The sequence below is a fragment of the Brugia malayi genome, assembly GCF_000002995.4.
Source record: "Brugia malayi strain FR3 genome assembly, contig: Bm_v4_Chr4_scaffold_001, whole genome shotgun sequence".
Taxonomy (NCBI): Eukaryota; Metazoa; Nematoda; class Chromadorea; order Rhabditida; family Onchocercidae; genus Brugia; species Brugia malayi.
This window is the reverse complement of record NW_025062478.1, coordinates 245,748-269,196: the sequence shown is the minus strand read 5'-3', so window position 1 is coordinate 269,196 and position 23,449 is coordinate 245,748. Positions and strand designations below refer to the sequence as shown.

At 29.1% G+C, this 23,449-nt stretch overlaps 4 protein-coding genes across 8 annotated transcripts; 3 read left to right on the top strand and 1 right to left on the bottom strand.

The window, feature by feature from the left end:
* Nucleotides 1-5,545: 5,545 nt before the first annotated feature.
* On the top strand, nt 5,546-9,589 carry Bm9399 (Glycoprotein X precursor, putative; the record flags this gene model as incomplete). The annotated part of the gene is made up of 5 exons (XM_043081148.1): nt 5,546-5,931; nt 7,431-7,572; nt 8,065-8,320; nt 8,807-8,932; nt 9,390-9,589. The coding sequence occupies 5 exons, from the start codon at nt 5,546-5,548 to the stop codon at nt 9,587-9,589; spliced, it is 1,110 nt and encodes a 369-aa protein (XP_042937082.1).
* Nucleotides 9,590-12,057: 2,468 nt separating this feature from the next.
* On the top strand, nt 12,058-15,213 carry Bm6171 (Protein kinase domain containing protein; the record flags this gene model as incomplete). 5 transcript variants are annotated; one of them, XM_043081144.1, is made up of 8 exons in its annotated part: nt 12,058-12,093; nt 12,419-12,574; nt 12,710-12,784; nt 13,013-13,191; nt 13,562-13,748; nt 14,041-14,177; nt 14,743-14,839; nt 15,142-15,213. In XM_043081144.1, 8 exons carry the CDS (start codon nt 12,058-12,060, stop codon nt 15,211-15,213), a joined length of 939 nt encoding a protein of 312 aa, XP_042937078.1. The 5 variants fall into 5 exon arrangements, with proteins under 5 accessions (XP_042937078.1, XP_001897369.1, XP_042937079.1 ...); XM_001897334.2 differs by having other exon boundaries at nt 12,710-12,826; XM_043081145.1 differs by having other exon boundaries at nt 12,710-12,826; nt 13,013-13,314.
* Nucleotides 15,214-16,922: 1,709 nt separating this feature from the next.
* Nucleotides 16,923-18,618, top strand: Bm9401 (Uncharacterized protein; the record flags this gene model as incomplete). Its single annotated transcript, XM_001897335.2, has 5 exons — nt 16,923-16,947; nt 17,148-17,350; nt 17,926-17,987; nt 18,247-18,310; nt 18,430-18,618. The coding sequence occupies 5 exons, from the start codon at nt 16,923-16,925 to the stop codon at nt 18,616-18,618; spliced, it is 543 nt and encodes a 180-aa protein (XP_001897370.2).
* A 465-nt stretch (nt 18,619-19,083) lies between these two features.
* Nucleotides 19,084-21,023, bottom strand: Bm6237 (Uncharacterized protein; the record flags this gene model as incomplete). The annotated part of the gene is made up of 5 exons (XM_001897336.2): nt 19,084-19,240; nt 19,414-19,604; nt 19,988-20,179; nt 20,476-20,646; nt 20,946-21,023. The coding sequence occupies 5 exons, from the start codon at nt 21,021-21,023 to the stop codon at nt 19,084-19,086; spliced, it is 789 nt and encodes a 262-aa protein (XP_001897371.2).
* Between the last annotated feature and the right edge of the window lie 2,426 nt (nt 21,024-23,449).

The window sequence follows — 23,449 nt, the reverse complement described above, 5'->3', positions numbered from 1 at the left end:
TATCAGTGGATTACCAGATAGAACCGATCAGTCGGCCCAATAAACAATTAAATGATGCTGGGCTCAATTTGCTAGGCCATTTAAAAAAGACACATAAAAATTATGCATCCAAGTAAAATAAACTTATCATTTCCTTTTATTATCTGTTATTTTTTTTATTACTTTACTTACGATTATGCAATAAATGCAAGTGAGAAATTCTTGATAATCAATCTTTGCCTCATAACAACTCATTTCATTTCATTTTATTATTTTTTAACACCGACTGGTTTTTAAAGTTTTCATTAAAACATCAAGTAAATGCCATTTTCAAATTACTTTTATCTATCTTTTTTTTTTCTTTTCTTCTTTCTTGTCTTTACAGATAAATTATTTAAAGTTTCTCTTACTTCTATGACACAGAGACTTCTCAAAGAAATTTTAAAGCGATTAATTTTCTCAATAATTATTGATGAATCACTCTGAATGAATGCAACAAAAAGAAGACAGAAGGAATTGTGAAGTACTTTGGGATAGTAATAATTGAAAGTAACTAAGAATAAGACAGGAAATTAGCTGAAATATCAAATAGCTAACGAAAATTTGACTGAACACTTCGTGAAATTGAATGTCACAGAAAAGTTTAGAAGTTTAAATGAGTTGACAAATTGATAATTAAATGAGTGAAACAATCTTTGTTGGATATTTATAAAAAATTTTTTCATTACCATCTTTTATGTAATCAATAATTAATCATAATTATTGTAAGATTTGCATTTGCATTGTTAATATTAAAATAATCAAATAACTTACTTTGTTATTCTCAATACTTTGTCCTTTTAGTGCATTTTCATTATTTTGAAGAGTGATGACAATTTCGATCAATGCTTATCAACAATATTTACACAAACATTTTGTTTAATTGTACTGCCAGCTGGCTGCTTTATCGTTTGCTGCTTCTGATTGAAGTATTATTTCTGCATCCTTTAATTTTAAGACCTGAAATTTAACCGAATAAGGGAGTGTGAAGCTTAGACTTAAAGCTAATAGACAATTCAAAATTAAAATTATTAACTATAGCAGAAATTAATTGGCTCAATAAACTGGTTGTTAAATAAGCCAAGTTAAATTCATTTGGTTTATTGTAACTTAACGTTTTGTTATTTAACAAAATCAATAATAAATTTCCTACATGCAATAAAAAATTAATAAAATTATTAAATATAATATAATTGTTGAAATGAATTAAGACAAAATTATGATAAGGTTGCAAGTTTAATATATATTATTAAATAAATGATACGAAGATTTGCGGGCAGTATTATAATTTATTTATATTTATAGCTGGAAATTTAGTTTTTTGAAAATTCAAATAAATATTTTTTCAATAATATTTTTTAATTTTTCCTATTTTGATTTTTTTTTTTTAAAGTTGAAGCATTTTTTTATGGAAGTTAATAATATAAATATGAAAATGAGATCAAAAAAAAGCAATGAAAGACAAAAAAAAAAAAAAAAAAAAAGAAATTGTTTGCATTTATGATTGAAACATTTTTTAAAACTTAAAATAACGCAAAATTTTTTAAAAAGTATTTTACTGCTTTCTTTTTAAATTTGAAAATACCTTCATATTAACAAGAAAAATATTTGTCGCAGATTTCTCATTCCATCGTGTCATTTCAATTCTTCTAATTAAGCTCTAAAGAAAAAAGTGTGACAATTCTCTGAAATAATTGGTATCAATAATTGTTAATGATTGTTCATAAAAATCTCTATTTTCTAACATCAATGTTTAAAAAATTTTTGGTTAAAATATTATTCTTTCTTTCATTATTTTGTTGTACTTTTAAAAGTTTAATTTATTTTAATAATAATAACAACAACTAAAACAGTTATTTAAACAAAAATCCTTTTTCAGTGCATTTTCTTCCCATAATTTTAAACAACAAAAGTCGAAGTTCAATTTTTTTTATTCTGCTAATAAATGATTTCACCTTGTAATAATGTATATTTCATGACAACTAGTTTTGAAGTGATTATCATTACAACTCCCAAAAATTGTAAAAAATAAAAGCTCATTTTAAATTCAAAAAATCAACATTAGCATAAGGTGTAATACAAATATTGATTTATACTTTGATATTACTTTTAAAAGTAAATTTGTTCATTCACTGAACGAAGAATTTTTTATTTTTTGATGAATAGTTCGTTCTCTCTTTTATGCTTTCATTTTAAATCTTTGAATTTATAAAATCTTTGAAAAAAATAACAGAATTTAAATTTTTTTTTTATAATAATGATAACATTTCTGTTGAAATTATTTACCATTTCGTTGCAAAATTCATGCACATTCTTTACTTCAATTTTCACTGATATTAGCGCACAGACACTTATACTTGCAACTTTTGCGCTCAAGAAAACAATCTTTTTAAAAAATAATGTAATTTAATTTGTTGAGAAAAATGATTGCAGCAGTTAGAAGACTTTTGGCTTTCTACGAACATTTAACTTAATTACGATTAAATTTAACTCTCTCTCAGCAGATTTTAGCTCAAGTGCTACTTTATTGGAATGGAAAAGACATTACTTTAGGTTCTAGTAAAAATGTGAATGAAAAGATGAAACGGACGAATGGCGCAAAACGTCTCATTGCAATTTCTCATTTCGCAGATAAGAAAAAAATCTTTTTTTTTGCCTTTCAAAATTTCGGTGACTAATCGTTGAAACGGAATTAATTAAATTTGGAGCGATGATTGTTTGTCAACTAAAATTTAATATTTTCTCTTTTTCTTCGAAATATTTATGAAGCATTTCAAAGATTTATTGATGAAAGTAAAGTTAGGCGTGATGAATCGATATTAGCTATTCTCGTTTGTTCTTTAGCTTTTCTTAAGCTTACAATCCCTTTTGCTTTCTTTTTTTGAGAGCAAATTATTTATATTATTTATTGTTACACTGAGCGCTGAAGTCGAAAAGATATTCAAAACATCGAAAATTTCATATTTTTGAACTTTCATTTAATGCGAATTGTTTGCTCTACTTTTCCCCTTTTTTTGAAAATAGCAATTGATAGTTACTAATTTATATTCCCTATTTTTAATCATTTTACCTAACTTACGTGGCGGTTTTTGCAACCTAAGTTTTTTTGCTATATAAAATTCTGTAGGAGAATTATTCTTAGTTCTACTATTATTGAAAAAAAATGGCGCTATTTTGATAAAATGCGCCAAAGAAGAAAAAAAATTTCTTTCATCATAAAAGCTACTTAGATTTGAATATATTTGTCACAGCACACTTTTCCAGTAAGTAAAAACTATCGAACAGTTCTTTCCTTGTTTCTGTCCTTTTGTCATTATTTGTGATTCCAATATTTGATGAATTTAAATTGACGATCAATTCTCGTCACCGCTATTCTTTCATACATGAAACTAAAATAAATTTACTTCATGCAACAATAACAATAATAATAATAACATTTCATAATTTCTTCATTATAAATGAAAATTGTTCGCAACCGTAAACTTCTTTAAATGATGTCGTAAAATTGATGCTTTCTATTAAATTTTGCATCTTTTTTTTTTTTTTTTTTTAAACGGCAATTTTGTAAAAATTGCCATTAAGAATTCATATTAATAAGAATTTTCTACTAACAATTTCAAACTTTTTGAAGTCTCATTTTTTCTCAATCTAATATTTTCATTTTCTTCTCAAAAAGTTTTGAAGTTCTCAAAAAGTGAAATCAGTAGCATCGCCATAAGTAAGAAAAAAGGAAACATTCTGCTTTGATCTTCATTAGTAATGTATATATATCAATATGTGATAATGCTTTTGACAATACTTTTGCATCTCGCTTATTGATTAGTCAAAAAATGATAACAGTGAATGATAAAAAGTGATATCAAAAAAAGAAAAAAAACTATTATTATTGTTGTTATTATTTTTTATTATTTATTTATTACATTATTATTGTATTATTTCATGTAATCATATTATCACTTTATAGCTAAGCATTTTATGGCACAGTAATAAATTGTCAATCAAATGCCATAAAATAATAACAATTCAATGATTGTTTCCTTTTTTTCTGTCGTATTTTATTCTGCCGTACTGTGGAATGTTATTAATGTTCATTTGTAAACAATAGTTATTTCATTAATTAATTTTCTATTTTTAATTAAATTTAAACATAAACATCACTTCTGGAAAAGTTAATTACTTCATTTTGAAACTTTTTTATCACATGAAAAAAATGAAAGTATTCCTTCTATTCGGAACTTTTTTCGTTTTTCTTAATGCTCATTTCAAAGTTTTTTGCAACTTTTATAAGCGTCAAGAAAATTTCATAAACTGAAAGTATTTGACAAATAACTGCCATTTGTTTCATTTCCTCTGCGGAACTTTCTTATTGTGGAAGAAGTGATGTCATATGTTTGCGACGGGACTTCCCAAGCCAGGTAAGTAAGGAAGGTCAGAGAAGGTATGTGGATGGGTAAGATGGGCTTAACTTCGGGCAAGGAAAGCCAAAACTTCAAACTCGGGCAAATGGAGCTCATCAACCTTGCAGGGCCATCCGACATCAGAAACAGTCCAAATAAATCTAGGTTTGGCAGACGTACTTCACGTTGCAACTTGTCTATTCGAAGGATATACTAATTTTCTACGAACAGTAAAGGTCGACGGGACATTGCCGCTTTCAATGAAAGAATGTGGTGGGTCACGTACTTCGGTCAGATTAATCTAAAACCGAACTTTCTACTCAGCAGTTGGCTTCAAGAATTCTGTCATCTCGAATCTTGTTGTTTGCTGATAGTTCAATCTTGTTAACTGCTGACAGGTCAATCTTGTTAACTTGCTGACAGGTCAATCTTGTTAACTTGCTGACAGGTCAATCTTGTTAACTTGCTGACAGGTCAACTTGTTAACTTGCTGACAGGTCAATCTTGTTAACTTGCTGACAGGTCAACTTGTTAACTTGCTGACAGGTCAACTTGTTAACTTGCTGACGGGTCAATCTTGTTAACTTGCTGATAGGTCATTCTAACCGCATTATCTCCTCCTTACATCTCCATTGCAAGCAACACACTGTCCTTGTCAGCATACATACCTTAACTCTTCAGCTGACCCTCCACAAACAACTAAATTCCACAGCGACTTTCGTCGTCTCAACCGGAAGTGTCCTGCAGACAACAAAATTGCAGTTCTCGGTGATTTAGAGCCAAAGTAGGAAGGAACTCTGAGACCTGAAAGGGGTGAATAATCATACTGCCGGACTACAATGATAACGGCCATTCCTGCCAGAATTCACGGAGTAACGCATCGCAATTTAACAAAAAGGCCTGAAAATGGATATTTGATTCAAACATTGTACTTCCCGGCTGTATGGTCGTATCATAGTGCAAAGTGCCGAAAAGACCAGCGCCTTGTGTTGTGAAGCCTAGAAGAGGGGACACTTCAAGAGAGAGAGAGGCGCAAAGTGAACAATCTAAAAATTACAGTGAGAGACACAAGTTGCGCACTAACCTACCCATGGACTCACTCATTGCTGCATTTTGCCGAAATTGCTTCAATGAGTGGTGCACAGCCATCAGTCATCGTTGTTCGCTCATTCGTTCCTGCAAGTAACTTTGCGACAGATACTGAAACATGCACGAGTCGTGCGACTGATGCTGAAACATGCACGAGTCGTGCGACTGATGCTGAAACATGCACGAGTCGTGCGACTGATACTGAAACATGCACGAGTCGTGCGACTGATGCTGAAACATGCACGAGTCGTGCGACTGATACTGAAACATGCACGAGTCGTGCGACTGATGCTGAAACATGCACGAGTCGTGCGACTGATGCTGAAACATGCACGAGTCGTGCGACCATGCCGCACAGGTGCACAGTGCTGTTCTCACCTGAGATGTTCGCTTCCTTCTCACAGATCAATCCAACAACTGATGAGAAGTAAAATGGACGTATGCGCCAATTTGGTGAAGAGACTCTTAAGCAGATGAATCTGACAAGACAACTGCGCTTGATAAAATCTCTTCCGAAGTTGGAATCAGTTTAAATTTTACAATCTTACTGTGAACTAATCACTCTGAACTGTTACAGCACTCCTGAAACGTTTTTTAGCCTAGGACATTGGTGACCTCTGGCCTCGTTGAAGAGTAGGACAAAGAGAGAGAGAGAAAGACAGAGGCACAGAGAATGTCTGATGAAAAGACAGCGCACTATGTGACCTTTCGCTGTGTTTTGCGATCGATGTTTCGACCCTGTCGCAAGTCGTTTTCTGGAGGAAAGCAACGTAAAATTGCACTTAGTTCTTCACCTGCCACTGTCACTGCTCTCCAACATTTATTCTTATCAGTGTGACACTATCTTAGTGGCACTTTCCTCCATTTATTTTAATTCACTCATTAAAGTGATCTCTGTACTATGATGTCACTCTCTCATATTATTGCTTCACTGATACCAAATAGATTGTTCTAAAAAAGGTGAAAAAGAAGAAGTAGAAAAGATGAGGAAATTATTATTCATAAGAACATTAAATGTCATCAAAAGTGGAATTTATGATACCTCATATCATATTCAATAAATATACAGGTAAAAAATGCAGGTAAAGGGGTCTCTTTTAATGAGTAATAATTTAAACGATAAAATTGTGGGCTTAGTATTATATGAAAGGTACGGCAAACGCGCTAAATTTGACAATTTTTCTTTTTTAAGTTGACACATTTTCAGTTCTGAATGTAATGATTCTTTGGAATTATTAGACAAAAGAAGGTGAACAGAGGTACTGATAAAGAAAGGTGTTGAATATCATAGCAAGTTTAAATTACTTCAATTTTGATAAGCAAATGAAATAACTTTTACAATTCTTTACTTAACTCTTTTTTTCTTCCATCAAATTCTTTATCAGTTCTTATCTTATCTTTATTCTTGATAGAATAATTATTGAAAGTGAAATTTGATCAAGCATTTTATTTTTAGTCTCTAATTAGTCACCAATTCATTTCTCCATTATTGATATAAACGATTTTATTGATTAATTTTTCACAATCACTCTTTTACCACTCATTCATCTTTTACTTTTGATGTTTGTTTTTTACCTATTCTTCCTTGTACTTTTTAAATTTTTATCATTACTGATTACTGCCAAATATGATTCTGGCTGATATCTTCAATTTCCTACTATTTTTTTTTATCATTTATTTAAATTCTTTTTCTCATTACGAATTACAATTATTTAAATTAAATTTAAGTTTTAAGAATACTATTTGATTTCCAACTAAAATTAAAACTATTTCAATTTCAGAAAAAGCTTAACTGTTAATCTATTTCAATGTTTCATTTCTTGAAATGTTTTGGCAAATAAACAAACATTGGCGGCGGCGACATTCAGCGCTACGAATATTTACTACTTCTTTACGGCTAATATTCTCTCTTACACTACTGTTTAGTGAGTCGGTTTCACTTCCTAATTGGAGTAAACATTCCTCTGATTACGACCAATTAATTAGTATGGTTGAATTTGAGAAGAGCTTGCGACTAGCAACAATGAGAAATGCGACAAGCGACAATGACACTCATCTGAGAGACGACGTAAATATTCACTCTAATTCACATTTTTCTTCATACCTTTCCTCTGGGGTACATGGGTTATTGATTGATTACTTATAGCAAATATGCAAATTAAAAAAAGAAAATTAACACAAAAGATTATTTTACTCCAAAAATTTTGCACTTGAAAAGTGTAAGAGGTAGTAACATTGCATTAAATTTTTCAAAATCAAAAACAAAAGTTCGTTCTTCTTCAATTTGCTGTAAACTAGTTTAATGTTTAACTTCATCATGTCAACCCATAAAAAAATGTTACTTTAACTTCTATGTGAAATTCAAATAGTTTTAAAAAGTGACTGCAAAAAACTTTAGTCTAACATATAGTTATACTGTGTATTCTTGAAAAAGCTCTGAATTTTTACTATAAAATTATAAAAATTAAATAATAGACAATTTCACATGGCAGAGCTAAAAAAGTGAAACATCTGACATACATATTTCAAATTTCAAAGAAAAGTAATTAACTGATTTCAGTATGAATCAATTAAACTTAATTCGACAATGTCGCATTATAAATCATTCTATACATTGAATGATAAGGAAGTTGTCGATATAACTGATCAAGTTTATTCTAATGTTTCAATTGAGAGTATTCGAAATATTTCGGAACAGCAATTCCGTAATTTTTTAAAAGGAATACTTCAAAGGCATTTGGAATTAGCACGAAGGAAAATTGCTTATCCAAATATTTTTGCTACAACTAATAATTATGTTTATCAAAATAATAGAAGTAAGTATTCCTATTGATTTTTTTTAAACAAAATTAGAAAAGTTTTCATGAAATTTGATTTAAATCTTTTTGTAAATCTGATTTATTTGTTTTTTTTTTTTTTTTTTTTTTTTTTTTTTTGCAAAATTTGATTTCAAGTTTTGTTTGTCTGTGATTCAAATGTAGCAAATTATTCGACATTTAGGCTAAACTTTTTTTTTCGAAAGTCTTTTTTTCGGAAAATACTTTTCAAGGATGTAGAATATGAGGTAAACCATAATTGAAGATAAATTAAATAGAAGCTTTGAGTTAGCCATCATTTCTAAAACTACAATAAATAAGTATTCACGTCAGTTACGAGTCATTCAATAGTAGATGACTGACGTGATAATACGCAACGATTGACGTCGAGAAAAACTTTTTTAGATGTTTTTAATGTGAAAAATTTATTTTTAATTATGATTTAACTGTGACTATCCTCAATTTTTATCGTTTTTTGTAATTTAGTAGGCTGCCAGATGGTTTGTCAATTTATCTCATTTTGCATCATAGTTAGTGGCATTTGTTTATTGTGGACATGTACCTGTTGTACACAATCAAGGAGTGTCGATGACAGCGATGAGAGCCTTTGTGGTTAATATTTTCCATAATTTTCTAATAGTTTGAAATTTAAAGAAATTCGAAAAGAATTTTTTTCTCTCAAATTTAAAGAAACAAAAAGAAAAAAAAATAGTATTTAGACTTATAGGAGATTTCATGACCGCTCAATAAATAATAAATGCTTTAACAAACTTTTCTGTTTTATCACTTTCCTTTTTTCATTTAAGTAACTATTGCACTTATTATCACAAATTAATTATCATTTTAGCATATTTATCGTTTAGCATTGCACAATTTTCGCATACTTACTGCAATTACATATAATTTTCATATTTACAACTTTTTCCAATTTCAAAATTAATGATGCAATAGACGGAATTTTTGTAATTTCACATTTTGTATATTTTAGATTCTAAAGTTTAATTGTGTTTTTTTCAATTCAATATTTTTAGGTATAACTGAAGACTGGATGAGGCCAATTCTATTTCAGGCGTTAATCCAACCAGTGTTCCAGCCCCGATTGATTATAGTAAGCCATATATGATCAAATGTGACTCACAAGGCTCTTGCTATGCTAGTCCACTGAACGATGATGAAGTACCGCCGTTGCCAAGCTACAATAAAGCGCTCAGTTGTCCAACCCATCCATTTCCAAAAATTCAAGAATTATCTAAATCAGATTGTGTCTGATAAAATTATGCATTCAAACATAGAAAATGCCAAAAATTAAAATGTCATTCAATATTTTCTAAATCTCTCATATTGGTACTAATTTATTAGCACCGTTCTTTGATAATTTCAAAAAATCATAAACCAAACAAACAGATTCATTCATCCATCGTTTTTTTTTTTGTATTTTAATCGAAATATTATGCGAGAACAAAATAATTAGTCCATAACTGTAAATAAATTTTAAATAATTATGGCTAATTTGAATACACACTTCTCTAATGAAAGAAGTGACCGACACAATTAAGAATGATTAACACAATCAATAATGACCAATAAAGTCAAGAGTGACCAAAGCAGTTAAGAGTGACCAACACAATCAAGAATGGCCGATACAATTAAGAGTGACCAACGCAATCAGCATATTTTTGCCGAGGAAAAATGTTGTTTATTCTTATGGCACAGAAAAACCAATTCGAGAAATCTTGAGACTCGAGAAATTCTTAAAAAGTGCATTTTCTGCAAGGTTTTCGAAAGTGCTAGCGAGACTGCAAGACCGTGCACTCAATTTGTTACCTTTGAACTATTAATTATAAATCATTATTATAACAAATTAGTTTTTTTCTGTCAATTGATGGCATTGCAATTTCTCTTATATTTCCATGGTTTTCTAAATATAATTTTTCAAGAAATGATTCCATAGAGGTCCAAAAAGTTCTACTAGCACCTGACCACCTGGCGAGGACCACCTGACCACCTGGCGAGGAGCCCCTGGTCATCTAGTGTCGTTTGATGATGCAAGGTAGACTTGAAAATCACTTTAGATCTTTCCTCTTTTCTGTGTGGGTTAATAATCTGTAGTCGCTGACATTTCTAAACTTCGGTTGTGAATGAGCTCAAAAGCCACCCACCCACCTATTCACTTCTCTAATTTACCTGAAATATCGAACAAACGTGTAATGACCAACGTTCCAACTTTATCAGCAAATTGCGAGATAATAAATGCTGTCCACTTGATCATACTTCTTTGTCTCTTGTACCCGAACAATTGCTGTTGTTACCTTTGCCCTTAATTTATGTCATATTGCAGTTTATGGAGAGAAGTAACAAATAAGGTAATGATTGATGAAAAAGAACGATATTTATGGATGATTGATTGGAAAGAACAAGAATTTAAGTTGAGTAGAAAATTAGTTACTTTGGGTAAGCCATGACTAAGTATTTCATTTTTTAAGGCTTTCTAATGATAGCTGGTTGTATTATATCAGAGTTATCATTATCAGCTACAATTTTAATTATCAGAATATTATCTTTCTGAACTCTTTTTTCAATCGTTTTTATTTACAGTTTCGGCAGCAATTCATTCAAGCAGAGTTCATTTAAAGAATTCACTTAATTTGCGCTGTTTCTCAGAAGAAGTTATAATTTATGACTCATTGTAGTTTACTAATAGGTCGAAAAGTAATTGTCTTTATCTAATTAGTAATTTAACTAATTACTCATTGTCTGTGGAATATTTAAATCATAAAATAGCTTACTTATATGTTTATATTAACATCTCCTCTTATTTTAAATTGATCACTCAGTTCAGAATAAAAGACAGTTGCATTAGTTATAAATGAATTTTTATAATCTTTTAACAATTTTTTCTTTTTAGTTTTTCAGACCATATTTTTGTTATTTTATTTTTTTTTTTTTTACTTTTTCTACTTTTCAATTATTCTGGCAAAGACTCTTCTAATTAAGAAAAAATTTTTGGTAAAGAAAAAAGTAGCAAAGAGATTAATGTAAGAAAAATTTTTCATATTTTGTCACTTATTTCTTTTGCTGATAAAGGAGTTAAGTAGTAACTGATAAGCGATTTCTTTGCCTTTTCGGTTAATGCTGTAAAAGTGATATGATTCCAGTGATATGATAAGCTTTTTTGATATAAATCTATTAGCAATGCAAAACTTTTTCCCATTTTCTTTCAAACATAACTGCTAAAACTGCAAATTGTTCATTTGGACATTTTGCTAAATTCAAATTGTATAAATTGTAAATTTAAATCGAACAGACATTTTATTTATATTGTGTGTTGCACGGTGGTCGAATATTAAAAAGGTCTGTGATGCTTGCAAGTTTTTTGTAAGCGTTAAAAGATAAATACATTGCTTTGAAAATTATTGAAATTTGGCATTGATTTGATCAATAAAACTTTTACAAGGAATAAAATCTAAAAACATTGCAAAAAGTTGAATTGAGAAGTAAATAACTTTGTTAGGATAAGTTAATTTGAGAAAATAAGTTAACATGAGAATTTAATTAACTTATTTTTAAATGTTCATTTCTCTCCTAGTTTTGATCAGTGCCAGTGTCCAAAGAGTATTTCAAAGTCTAACTTTAATCAGAACAACTAGAACAATCTTTGTTTAGTCTGAATTCTGACAAAAAAACGAGGGCGGAATTGGGAAGAATTAGAGTGGGCGAAGAGGAAGGGCGGTGTTGTCATGGCCGATGTCGAAGTGATTCCAAAGGAAGAGGCGGTAAATTTGCTTGCAAATGGTTTGCATCGTAATATTGATTAGAATGTTATTGCTTATATGTTTAGAGGAGTGACAGAGATTTATTTCATTTTTTTATTTGAATGAAACAAATGAGAAAAGATGGATGGATGGATGGAAAGGATCTATTCCACTTCTGAATTACTTAAGTTTTTGCTGAATTTAATTGAATTTTTACAATCAATCAATCAATTCTTTCATTACCATTTCTTCTTCTATTGTTCTGCTCAGTTATGCTATTGATTTCAAAAAAAGAGAAAAACTAATTTCAAAAACTTTGTAAATCAAATAATTTAAAATATGACAGGGCAAAGTTAATTTAAAATATGCAAAACGAAGTCATCGGCATGGACGACATGCTCCACAGTATTTTAAAGAAGGACAAATAATTGATTGTAAATTTCGAATCGATAAAATGATCGGTGGCGGTGGATTTGGTCAAATTTATCGTGTCACCGATGAAGTAAATTTTTCTAGTTTATTGCATACCTTTGAAATATGTCAGTGAATAATGATTAGAAGCTTTCATCATCGAAGTGTAAAAAATTTTATAAGTGTCTCCATGATTGCTACCAGATATCGTCACGTCACTTTCCAGCGTACCAAATCAGTATTGGCGATAAAAATTGAACCGGAAGATCATGAACCGGGTCGAATGATACTCGAGCAAAAGGTGATGCTAAAGCTTCGGGGAACACCGCATATACCACAATTTGTAAATTTCTCTTTTTTTAAAAAAAGAAAAATTGTTGAATACACTTACTTGCTGCATTGTGTGTGATTTTACTAACAAATTTGGTGGTAAATTTTTGTTGAATTCATAATTCTTTTTTTTTTTTTTTTTTTTCGAGTCAAAGAAATAAATTTAAATGTAATATTATTGATTTAAATGCTATTTCAGTATGCAAGTGGTAATTTTTGTGGTTATAATTTTATCGCTATGCAAATATTGGGCAAAAATTTGAGTGAACTAAGAAAGCATCAGCCAAAGAGACGTTTAAGCATTTCAACAGTTTCTCATGTGGGACTGCAATCGGTGACAGCTTTAAAAGCTGTCCACGATATTGGATATATTCATCGGTACATGGATTTGTGGTTTGTAAAGAGGCAAAAGAAAAATTTAAGTTTGAATTTATTTCAAAAGATGGTACATGTGACAAGAGACAATGCAATACAACGAATATTTTGCTGTATAATTTTGCAGTTTAGTTTTACTTCTTCGTGAAGAAGTAAATTTGCAATAATTTCAACAATGCCAGAAGTTATTGAAACATTGACAGTGCTAGATGAATTTAAAATTTCTAAAATTTGTTTAAAATAGCTAACGTTTAATTGTTTAAGCATATGTGCTTATTTCGATTAGATTAGCTTTATGAAATGAAATAAAATCCACCTGGCAATGTCATAGGTCAACTCAGATCGCAAACTTTTCTATTAGATATATTTTCAGAGATGTAAAACCTTCGAATATTTGCATTGGGCTGCACCCGCACAGACGAACAATTTATATTGTTGATTTTGGTATGGCTCGACAGTACCGCTTTGATGACGGTGTGGTACGGAAAGAGAGGTATTATGCTGGTTTCCGTGGAACCGTAAGGTATGTATCCGTAACGGTACACGAAAGACGTGATCAGGTCAGTTCACTTATCATACGTAGAATTTAAGATAATGCTAGTGGGATAATTTAATGATTTCGTACTTCAAAACTTCAAAAGGAATGCAACTTTTGAATACTTTGTATCTTATCCTGTCATCGCTTCCTTTCTTTTTCAGTTTCAAAAGTTAGTCAATTAAAGGTAACTTTTTAAGTTGATTACTAAAGATGCTGTAGCAACCACAGTGATAATTTCTAAAATTGTGAGTTCTAAATCATCTTCCGACTATGACAAGTAATTAAAATGATTGTGTTCATCTAATTATCTTTAGGGTCCGGTCGATGATTTCTGGAGTTTATTTTATTCGTTGGTTGAGCTTATTCAAGGTTCTTTGCCATGGAGTGCATTTGTAGAGCCGGATGAAATTGCAAAATTCAAGAAGAATGTCATTTTTGATGAATTTGGAAGGTTACATAATACAATAATTTCGTGAAATTTCTCGTATAAAAATTTCTTTTTCTGTGAGAAGAAAATTTCTTTACAATTTTATCAAACTTTATGGAAAAAGCATTGAAATATTATGCGAATGAAAAGAAAAGTTTTAATATTTTCCGGAAATATTTTTTTAATCCAATTTATTTGGATGATTGTTTAATTAGTGCAGCGTTTATTCTCTTAAATTGTATTTGCACTATTTTAAGAGAGTTTCTAATTTTTAATAAATGATTCAGTGTTTGTCAAAAGAATTGAAAGTAAAATTAATTGTCCTCAAATAATGTGTGAAAATTATTCTGAAAAGTAAAGAAAGTACTGAGAGAGAGAGAGAAAATAAAAAGAATAAAATGTAAATAATGAGAGAAACAAAAAAAAAAATTAGTTCAAATTAAAAAAAAAAAGAAAATTGTTTGTTTGAAATTGAATTTATCATTAACAAAATGCAACATTTTTAAGATATTTTGTTATCAAATAGATCAAAAATATAATTTTTATAATTCAAATCAGAATTGATTTTTTCAAAAATTCCTTAATTAAGATTAGTACCAAAGGAAATGGAAACAATAATGAAACATTTGTCGCAGTTGCATTACCATCAAATTCCCAATTATGAACTACTTACAACGGAACTTAATGTGAGTTATAAGTAATTCATTATTTCGACTGGTTTTTAAAATTAAATTTTAATTGCATTTATTCAACAAAGTGCTTACTGCTTAATTAGCTAATTGACATTGGACATAAATTCATGGTGCGACTTGATTGATAACTAAAAATTTAATTAAAAAATTTATATCTTAAAATATTTTAAAATACAGGAAAGCTGCCATGCTTTTAACAAATTACTTTCTCATTTAAAAAATTCAAATAATTGAAGAAAGTTCATTTAAGTTCAAACTTTTCTCTCTTAAAAAAAATTTGAAGAAAAGTTTTGCAGAAAATGTTACCAAAAAATATGCCAGAAGATTTGCAATATGACTGGGAAACAACACAAAGTGACATAAATTAACTTATAGAAATTACAACAAATTGTCAAATTATACCAAAAAAAAAAAATGCAATAAAACTTAAAACAATCAGAAAAGCATTCATAAACCAATTTCATTTCACTTTTTAAAATCGAAATTTGTACCATTTCAAATTAAAAAGTGTCAATTTCTTCGTTAATAAAATTCAAAAAAATTTCTTTATTTCTATTCTTTGCTAATAATTTTGTAAGGAAAAAAAAATGAAATAATCAGTGTTTGTATTAATATTATCTTCAAAAATGAATAAAATTTGAGATTTTTGAAAAACGACAAATAAATTTAAATATTTCCTAAAAAAAGTACTAATCAGTTCTGCACTTATAATCATGAAATCTCTGGAAGTATCTGATATGATTGATCTGATCTTTGTGCAACTGATCAAAAAATCGCAAAGATCAAAATTAATTTTAAAGATCTAATCAATTAATTAAAAATTTATATTATTCGGATAATTTGTTTGATAGTTGGAAAAAGCTTTTGGATTTCTCTGAAGTGCTTGCTGTTGCTTTTCCAAGAAATTCTATTTAAATTTGTGAATTTTTATTTAAACGATCCAAATTATTTAATATTTAGCATTTTGCTAAAGCTAAGAGAAAACTGATAGCATAAAAATTATTTAAAAAGTTTATTTGTTTTCGAAATTTGAAAAACTGAAATTTATGCTATCATAAATGAATTAGTTTTTAAATGAATTACTTTTTATCATAAATGAATTACTTTTGCTATTATAAATGAATTACTTTTAAAAAAATTTATGCTAAAAACTGAAATTTATGCTATCATAAATGAATTACTTTGCTTTTGTGCTATGTGTGTCATTTATTAGCATTGTTTTTATGATTTCCGTAATTGCGTTGGCCATTTACGTCATACGTAGTATTATTACGTCATTTATTATTGAAGTGAAAACCACACGTAAACTCGTATTTGCACTGGATGGCTATTAGATTAGAAAGAAAAAAAAGCAGAAATTTGGGTAAAGTTCTGTTCACCTATATTTTCTTTTTTATTCCTACACATTATCATCCATTTCGAGATAATTCTTCCCTCTACCCACCCTAAAAATCAAAAATACCCAAAGTGATTTTTTTTTTTAAAAAAATAAATAAAACGAAAAATGTGAAATGTTAGCACTAACTTTTGAAATATTTCTGAAGACATAACTTTGAGTTAATTTTGATTTTTCTGGAAAAAAAAAATTCAATTCGATACGAAGCAATTAGTATTGCAAATGTTTTGCTAATCTCATTTCTTGGCAAAGAAACAATTTTTCATAATTTTCCTTTAGCAGAATTAAACAAAAACAGAAGTTATAAATCAATTCAACTGGGTACACTGATACGCCTGGAAGTTGCGTATCTTTACGTGATCAGTTTACGTGATCAGTAAATTTGAATGGATAAAATAAGATGAATATTTAATAAAATTTAGAAACACTTTTACTAACATTTGCAAAGAATGTTTTGAAATAAAAGAATGCCATCATTAGAGTATTTGATGAAAATTTTAAAAATTTTGCATATTCATATTTTTTTATCAAAATGAAATAACATATATATAAATGATAAATGATTGAATGTTATTTTAACTTTTATAATTGCCTCTGAAAGTTTCCACTTTTTCTTATTGCTTCGGCAATAGGAATTAAATTAACGGTGAACAGATGTCAGCAAATTTCCCTCAAATAGAAATGGAAAGTTCGAATGATTACGAAGGTGTCTCCTCTGATATTAGCAATGTTATCAATTCTTTTCTGGCTGATAATTAGCAGAAATAATCAAATATTCAAATGATTAATTAGATTTAACATTAATTATTTCAAAAAATTTTATTACAAAACGTTTAGCTTTTTTTGCTTAACGTTAATAACTGTTTTTCCACTAATTTCACATTCAATTTCATATCATTTTTGCAGTTTTGTCATGTGTAATGTGGAAAATGGCGCAAAGTTTCTTCTTATTAATTATTTTATCACCGCTACAAATGTGTTGTCGGAAGAAGAAAGCAACAACAAATGTTTCCGGAAAAGTAGCACAGAAGACGGATGCTTCAACTGATACAACCGGTGCCGCTGCGCAGACCGCCGTAGAAGTAAATGCGCGAAAAGCTGATAAAAAAGTTAGTGATAAAGGATAAGAGAAACGGAATGAACGTAGTAGAATGGAATGAAAAATTTAAGTGAATGCAAGAACTTTGGAAGACACAGCAAACAAATATGTGTTTGCAGGTATCTCTTGAAAGTTCCCTTGAAAATCAGTCACTGAGAAAAAGTGAATAAATTTTAGGACAAAAAAAAATAAAAATTTTTTAAAGATAGGAGTAAAAAGAAGCAGAAATGAGAAATCAGATCAATGGGTAACTTTCAAGAGATACCCATTTTTTAGACATCCACTTTTATAGATACCCAGATATCCACTTTTTTACCATTTCAAAAATTTCAATTTGCTCCTAAAATAGATCGCTGTTTAAATGACGTAAGACTGTTTTACGTCTAAATTGATTCTTCGATAGTGAACTAATGAAGTGTTTCATACTTTATATACCTGTAGGACTAGGATAACCACAAAAGGAACTTTCAGTTCACTAAATTAAATAAAAAAAAAATTTGGTTGAAATAGTTGAAAATAGGATAGAATGAATGAAATTCAATCACAAAATTATCAGAGAGATTATCACAGATATTAAATTTTTAGAAAGATGAGCCAAGAAAAGATGATCAAACTCAAATGGAAGGATCTGAAGAAAGTAACTTAGAGTAAGTGACTTGAAACTTTCCTCTGTATAAATTCCATTGTTTGAAAAGTTTTAAGTTGTAGTTTGGAAATATATTAAAACTTTTTAATTACACTTCTTGTTTGTATCTATCAGTGCAGAATTGAAGAATTTATAATGCATTACTAAATTCAAATGTGAATTTATCTGAAAGATACTATAAAGTAATGGACTGAGAAGTAATCAAATTCGAAATTATGGTTAAGATGAAATAAATTTAGTGATGAATGATTTAATTGCAGAAAAGCAGATATCATACCAATGAATAAAGTTAAAGTTATGGGTAACATTGATGAATTTCGTAAGGTAATCAAGAAATGAGTCATCGTTATTTACTTTAATTTAATGAAAGTAAGTGGAAGTATACTTTATATTATAGTAAGAGTAATACAGTCACAGAGTAAAGAGTAATTGTTAATTTAAAGGCAAAGAAAATGGACATGGAAAAGGCAGCAGAAGAGATTAAATCAGTTCATGAAATGGACAATCAGAAAGCACTCAATGCTGTGATGCATTCAAATCTGCATGTTACTATCAAAGAGAATAAATGCAAACTTTATGAGACAAACGATGAACCAACGCTTGACGACGAAGCCGAGGAACCGCTCATTTAAGCGTCGCTCACGTCAAATGCGTCAATGTCACATATATTTATCAAAATTATCACTTTCAGCACAAATTTCGATTTAACGACTTGTAGTTTAATTCAATTGTGAAATAATGCTTATATGAAATATATTAAAATGAAAAGCATCAATGTTAGTACCATAATTCATTGTTGTGTCATTTGTTTGACACATAGATCAATGGGTCTGACACATAGATCAGTGGGTCAGCATGAATGAAAAAGTGGCGCTTTTCACATTTTGCGCACATTTCTAAATTTTCTACGAATAATTTGGGAGAAATTCTTGTAACTATTTGTTTTTCTGTGATTAATTTCATCCAGTTCGGCAGTTTGATGATGTTTTACATCGCAGAGCACTTTTGTGACAAAGTGTGACAATGACGCCACATGACAGTATCAGATGCATTTTATTGGAAATTTTATTGAAAATGACTAACTCAGTGTGTGTTACTTATGAAATTCGACAAGTTGGACTACTCAAATTATTTGTTTGTGTTTGCTGCGCAAGTTGCAGTTGCGCTTCTTTACTTTCAAGTTTCTTCTTCAACTTTTTCGTCTTTCGATCACTTTCCATTGCTCGTCGTTTCAGTTCAACCAAAGTTAATTTACTGAAGTTAAACTGAGAATTACTCTATTAGTTTCAGAAAATATTAAATTAATAAAATAAATGCTTTCAAAAGTAAAAAATTAATAACAATATTTTGGCTTTTCGTTAGACCCACTATTAATTCTTATGTTATATTCAATTAATTTTAATATTTAACTCAACTCAGTTATTTACCGTGAATCTAATGCTTGTTCCAAAGCCGCCTTTAAACGTTTCGTCCGTTCAGTATTCTTCCGGATATAACTGAAATCATCTTCCAAAGTGTTCAGCAACTTTTCCAGTTCTCTAATACGTTTGAATCCAGTGGTTGAGCTTTGTTCCATAAACTTTTCTAAATTTCCTGCTTCCATTGCAAAATTTTCTTCCTAAATTCCGTCGATGACACTTTATCCGATTTCTCATTGTTTTTTTTGATCACAAATTACAGATAATGTTTTGTCAGGATTTCAAAAGTTTCAACAAAAAATCTTTGTTAAAATCTCAAAAAATTTGGATGGAAAATTTCAAAAATATTTTAAGAATATAATTTCTGCTGGAATTTTCTTTCATTCATTGTTATTTGTCTTGAAAAAAATCTTAAATTTTTAGCTTAAATATATTTTTTGTGGCATATGATTTGATGATAAACGTATATGTCTATTATCAGTGATATTACTGATAGTGATCTAGCTACCGGATATTAATATAATTAACAATTATAACTAGAATAATCCCTTCCACAAATTATCACTCTCCGAACTCAATTAACCTCAAATTTGGCCATTTCGACATTTATCAGTACTGTACTTAATTTCAGTCTTATCAGTTGCACTTTACTGCATTTTTTGGCATTTTGATGCTTCCAAATTGTTCGCTCATTGCATCCATCAATTATTGCAATTGCTTGAAGAGTTAATTTATGATTCGGATGGAATTTATTTTCTAATAATTCGATGCAAAGCTGTAATTCCTTTCATATTTGAATTGCACTAAAGAATTTCACTGAAAATGAATTTTAGTATTTAATTGAGAATTAAATGCAAATATGATTCAGTTGTTATTTTCATTAGCTGCTAAGTGAACTATTCCAGCATTTATGTCGGAGCTGGAATTTAAATATTTAATTGATTATTGCAGGAAGTAATTCAGGTTTAAATTTATAATCCATCAAGTATTTCAAATACTAAAATAGACAAAACTTTTATGACATCCATTAAAAATTTTATTACCAACAATATTTTAATTATTTCTACTTACTGTGATCGGTTCATTGTTTTGAATGAAACCTTTGGATGGATTGATGAGATATCGAGTGGGTACGTTTGTTCTCATACGCCATGCAATGTCATCCTGAACACCTTCGTAACGCTTTAGTTTCACTTCCTGTCTTGCATTTGTCAATTGTTCCACGTCAAAACACACGTACGTCTACAAATGCGATCAAATAATTTCTCACACTGTTATTATTTATTTAAATCTAGCAGAGTTTTTCTATTTACAATTAATTGCATATCCAATTATGCATCTTCTGATGTTTACTTTGCGCTAATGATGACTCGTGTTTGATCTAGTTTTCACCTGAATCTTTTATGATGACCTAAGGCAATGATCTGAATTTGACTTTATCCTACTAAATTTAATAATCATATTTGTATCCTTTAATGATATGAAAGTAATAGCAATAAAATTCTTCTATGAAGTGGCATTAGTAATTATCATTTTGTTACCTGGTCAAGGCTTACTAAATGAATTGTTTGTTGTTCATCACCTTTCGAAATTTTGTTATTACTTTTGGAAGATATCATTGTAACCTTCTGACATAACTGTTTACTAAGAGTAATATCCAACTATCCTTTTCAATGAATTATTAAATCTGATCATAGAAATTCAGACTCGAAGTGCTTTTATTTAACTTTCGATTGAATTTGCATAAATGTAAATTTAAACAATTCGTTTTGAAATGTTTTCATTACTCATGATTATCTGAAAATATCTACTGATAACCGAAGGATCTCGATTATAGTTTAACTGAATTAAAGGTAAATTAGAACATGTACTGAATCTGTGAACAGATTTTTGCAAACTACCAATAATGTTTGTATTAATTAAGACTAATTAAGTCTCCAATCTAACTGAATTTGGATCTCAAAGTGTTTTACTTTATTGAGCAATGTGCGAAGTCTTGCGGACAATGCGGACAATTGCGCTCGTTTCATTCCCTCACTTGTTTTTTTTTTTTATTTTATCAATATTGTTTTCTTTTAGTTTATTATTGAGTCTTAATTATTAACAAAAAGAAATTTTTCAGGTGGATGGTTTTAATAGATAAAGTATGAAATTGAAGATTTTTCGACTTTGCTATAAATGAAAAATGATTAAGTGCTGGGTAAAGTACCCGAACAGGTATTCCACCTGTATTATTGTGAAGTCCAACCATAGAGTATAAAATTTTAAGATTTGTGAAACGATTAATTGTTTCTATGCAAGAATTATATTACAAAACATCCATTCTGCTCTAAAGTTTCATTCAAACTCTTTACTTCATGCATTTCTTATAATTTATTTGTCAGTTCGAAAGTTCCAAATTGAAATTTATAATATTTCATTTTCATTTGCACTTCATTTTGGTCCATTAGTTCGTTATGTATAACAGTCTTCAATAAATTGACAGGAAATTTATTTGATATGTCAGTGACAACTGTTTTAGATAGATGATAGTGAGCGTTAAATTTCCGCCTTGTTCCAAGCCATTTGCGCATTGGGATAAGTGATTCTAACATTCTAATCAAAATTTGATGAGAACGACTATGTTTATCGGTGCAAGTGACCAGTAATGTCAGTTTTCCTTTGAAAGGTCAACAATTAGTGATCACAAAATCTTTTAAATTAAATCAAAGGACAAGCAAATATCAAGTAGTCATGGAATTTCAGACAATATTTCGATCATTTTTCTTGGTCTCTTTTTGATTTTACTTTGATACGAAATAGAAAATCAATAATTGAAAAAAAACTTTATTATACACCTGCAGTAATAAGGCAACCATAGTTATTCTTCTAATGTAAATTTCATTGATAAGCCAATCTCAAATAAACAATGAAATTGATAAACCAGAAAAGTGTCTGTTATACTTATACTTTATAGATATACCTTATAGTCCTTCAGGAAGTTTCTGTGAAAGAGAAGAGAAACAAATTGAAATTTTCGAATCACTTAAATTTAACAAAATTATTTTTCTTTCTTAGATTTCAAGTCGAAGATTTTATTAGGAAAGAGAAACAAACTATGTTTAGCTTTTAGAATTATTAAAAAGGGATAAGAAAATAAAAATAAAAGAAAGTAAGCATGAAAAATAATATTAGTATATTTAATATATTATATATTGCATATTTGCAAGAATACTAAAGTCTAAATGTGATGAATCCGAGAGTAGTTTCAGCTTCAATTTAAAAATGAGTTTATTAAATTTCAGATGGTAATTTATTATAAACATTCATTCAAGTCTTTCATTCTCATATAAAGGCTTAGATTATTAGTGTTTAATCATGATTTATTACTATATTTAGAATTTTGAATTTCGTACTTTTGTTTGTTAAATTCGAAATTGTCAGTGTTTCTCTTCACTCTCACATGAATACTTCTAAAGGTAACAGAAAGGTCATAGCTAGAAGAAGAGCTGATGACCTGTCACATATTTGTGTAATTTGTCGAGAAGATAATTTTAGATTTAGATAAAGAAATAAAGTGAATACAAAATGTAAACAAAAGTGAGCACAACAGTATCTTTTGTTTATTATAAGAACGAAGAGGGAACGAAGTGCATTACGTAGAAGAAATGAAAGGAAGAAAATTTAACATTTAATTCAAATTTCACTCAAAGGATTTCACTTCCTTTACATTTTCATTTAGATGGAAATATTAAATTTAATTATTTATTCATCTCTTCAACATTCTACGTGTTGCACCTCATAAAGAATGTTTAGGATAATATTTAGGTAGAAATTATAAAATTAATTATTTCATTTTCTTACACTGTAATAAAATACTGAGCAAATTATTCATTCGTTAATGTTTGCTATATTAAATTGATTTTCATCTTTAACCCACAATGGATTAAAAGTAAATTTCAAATGTGAATGGAAGAAAAGCTTCTATAATTTCTGACTTTTCTCATATCTGAAATCTTAATTTCATGCATAATTCGTATTTTGATATTAAAAAGAAATATTACAA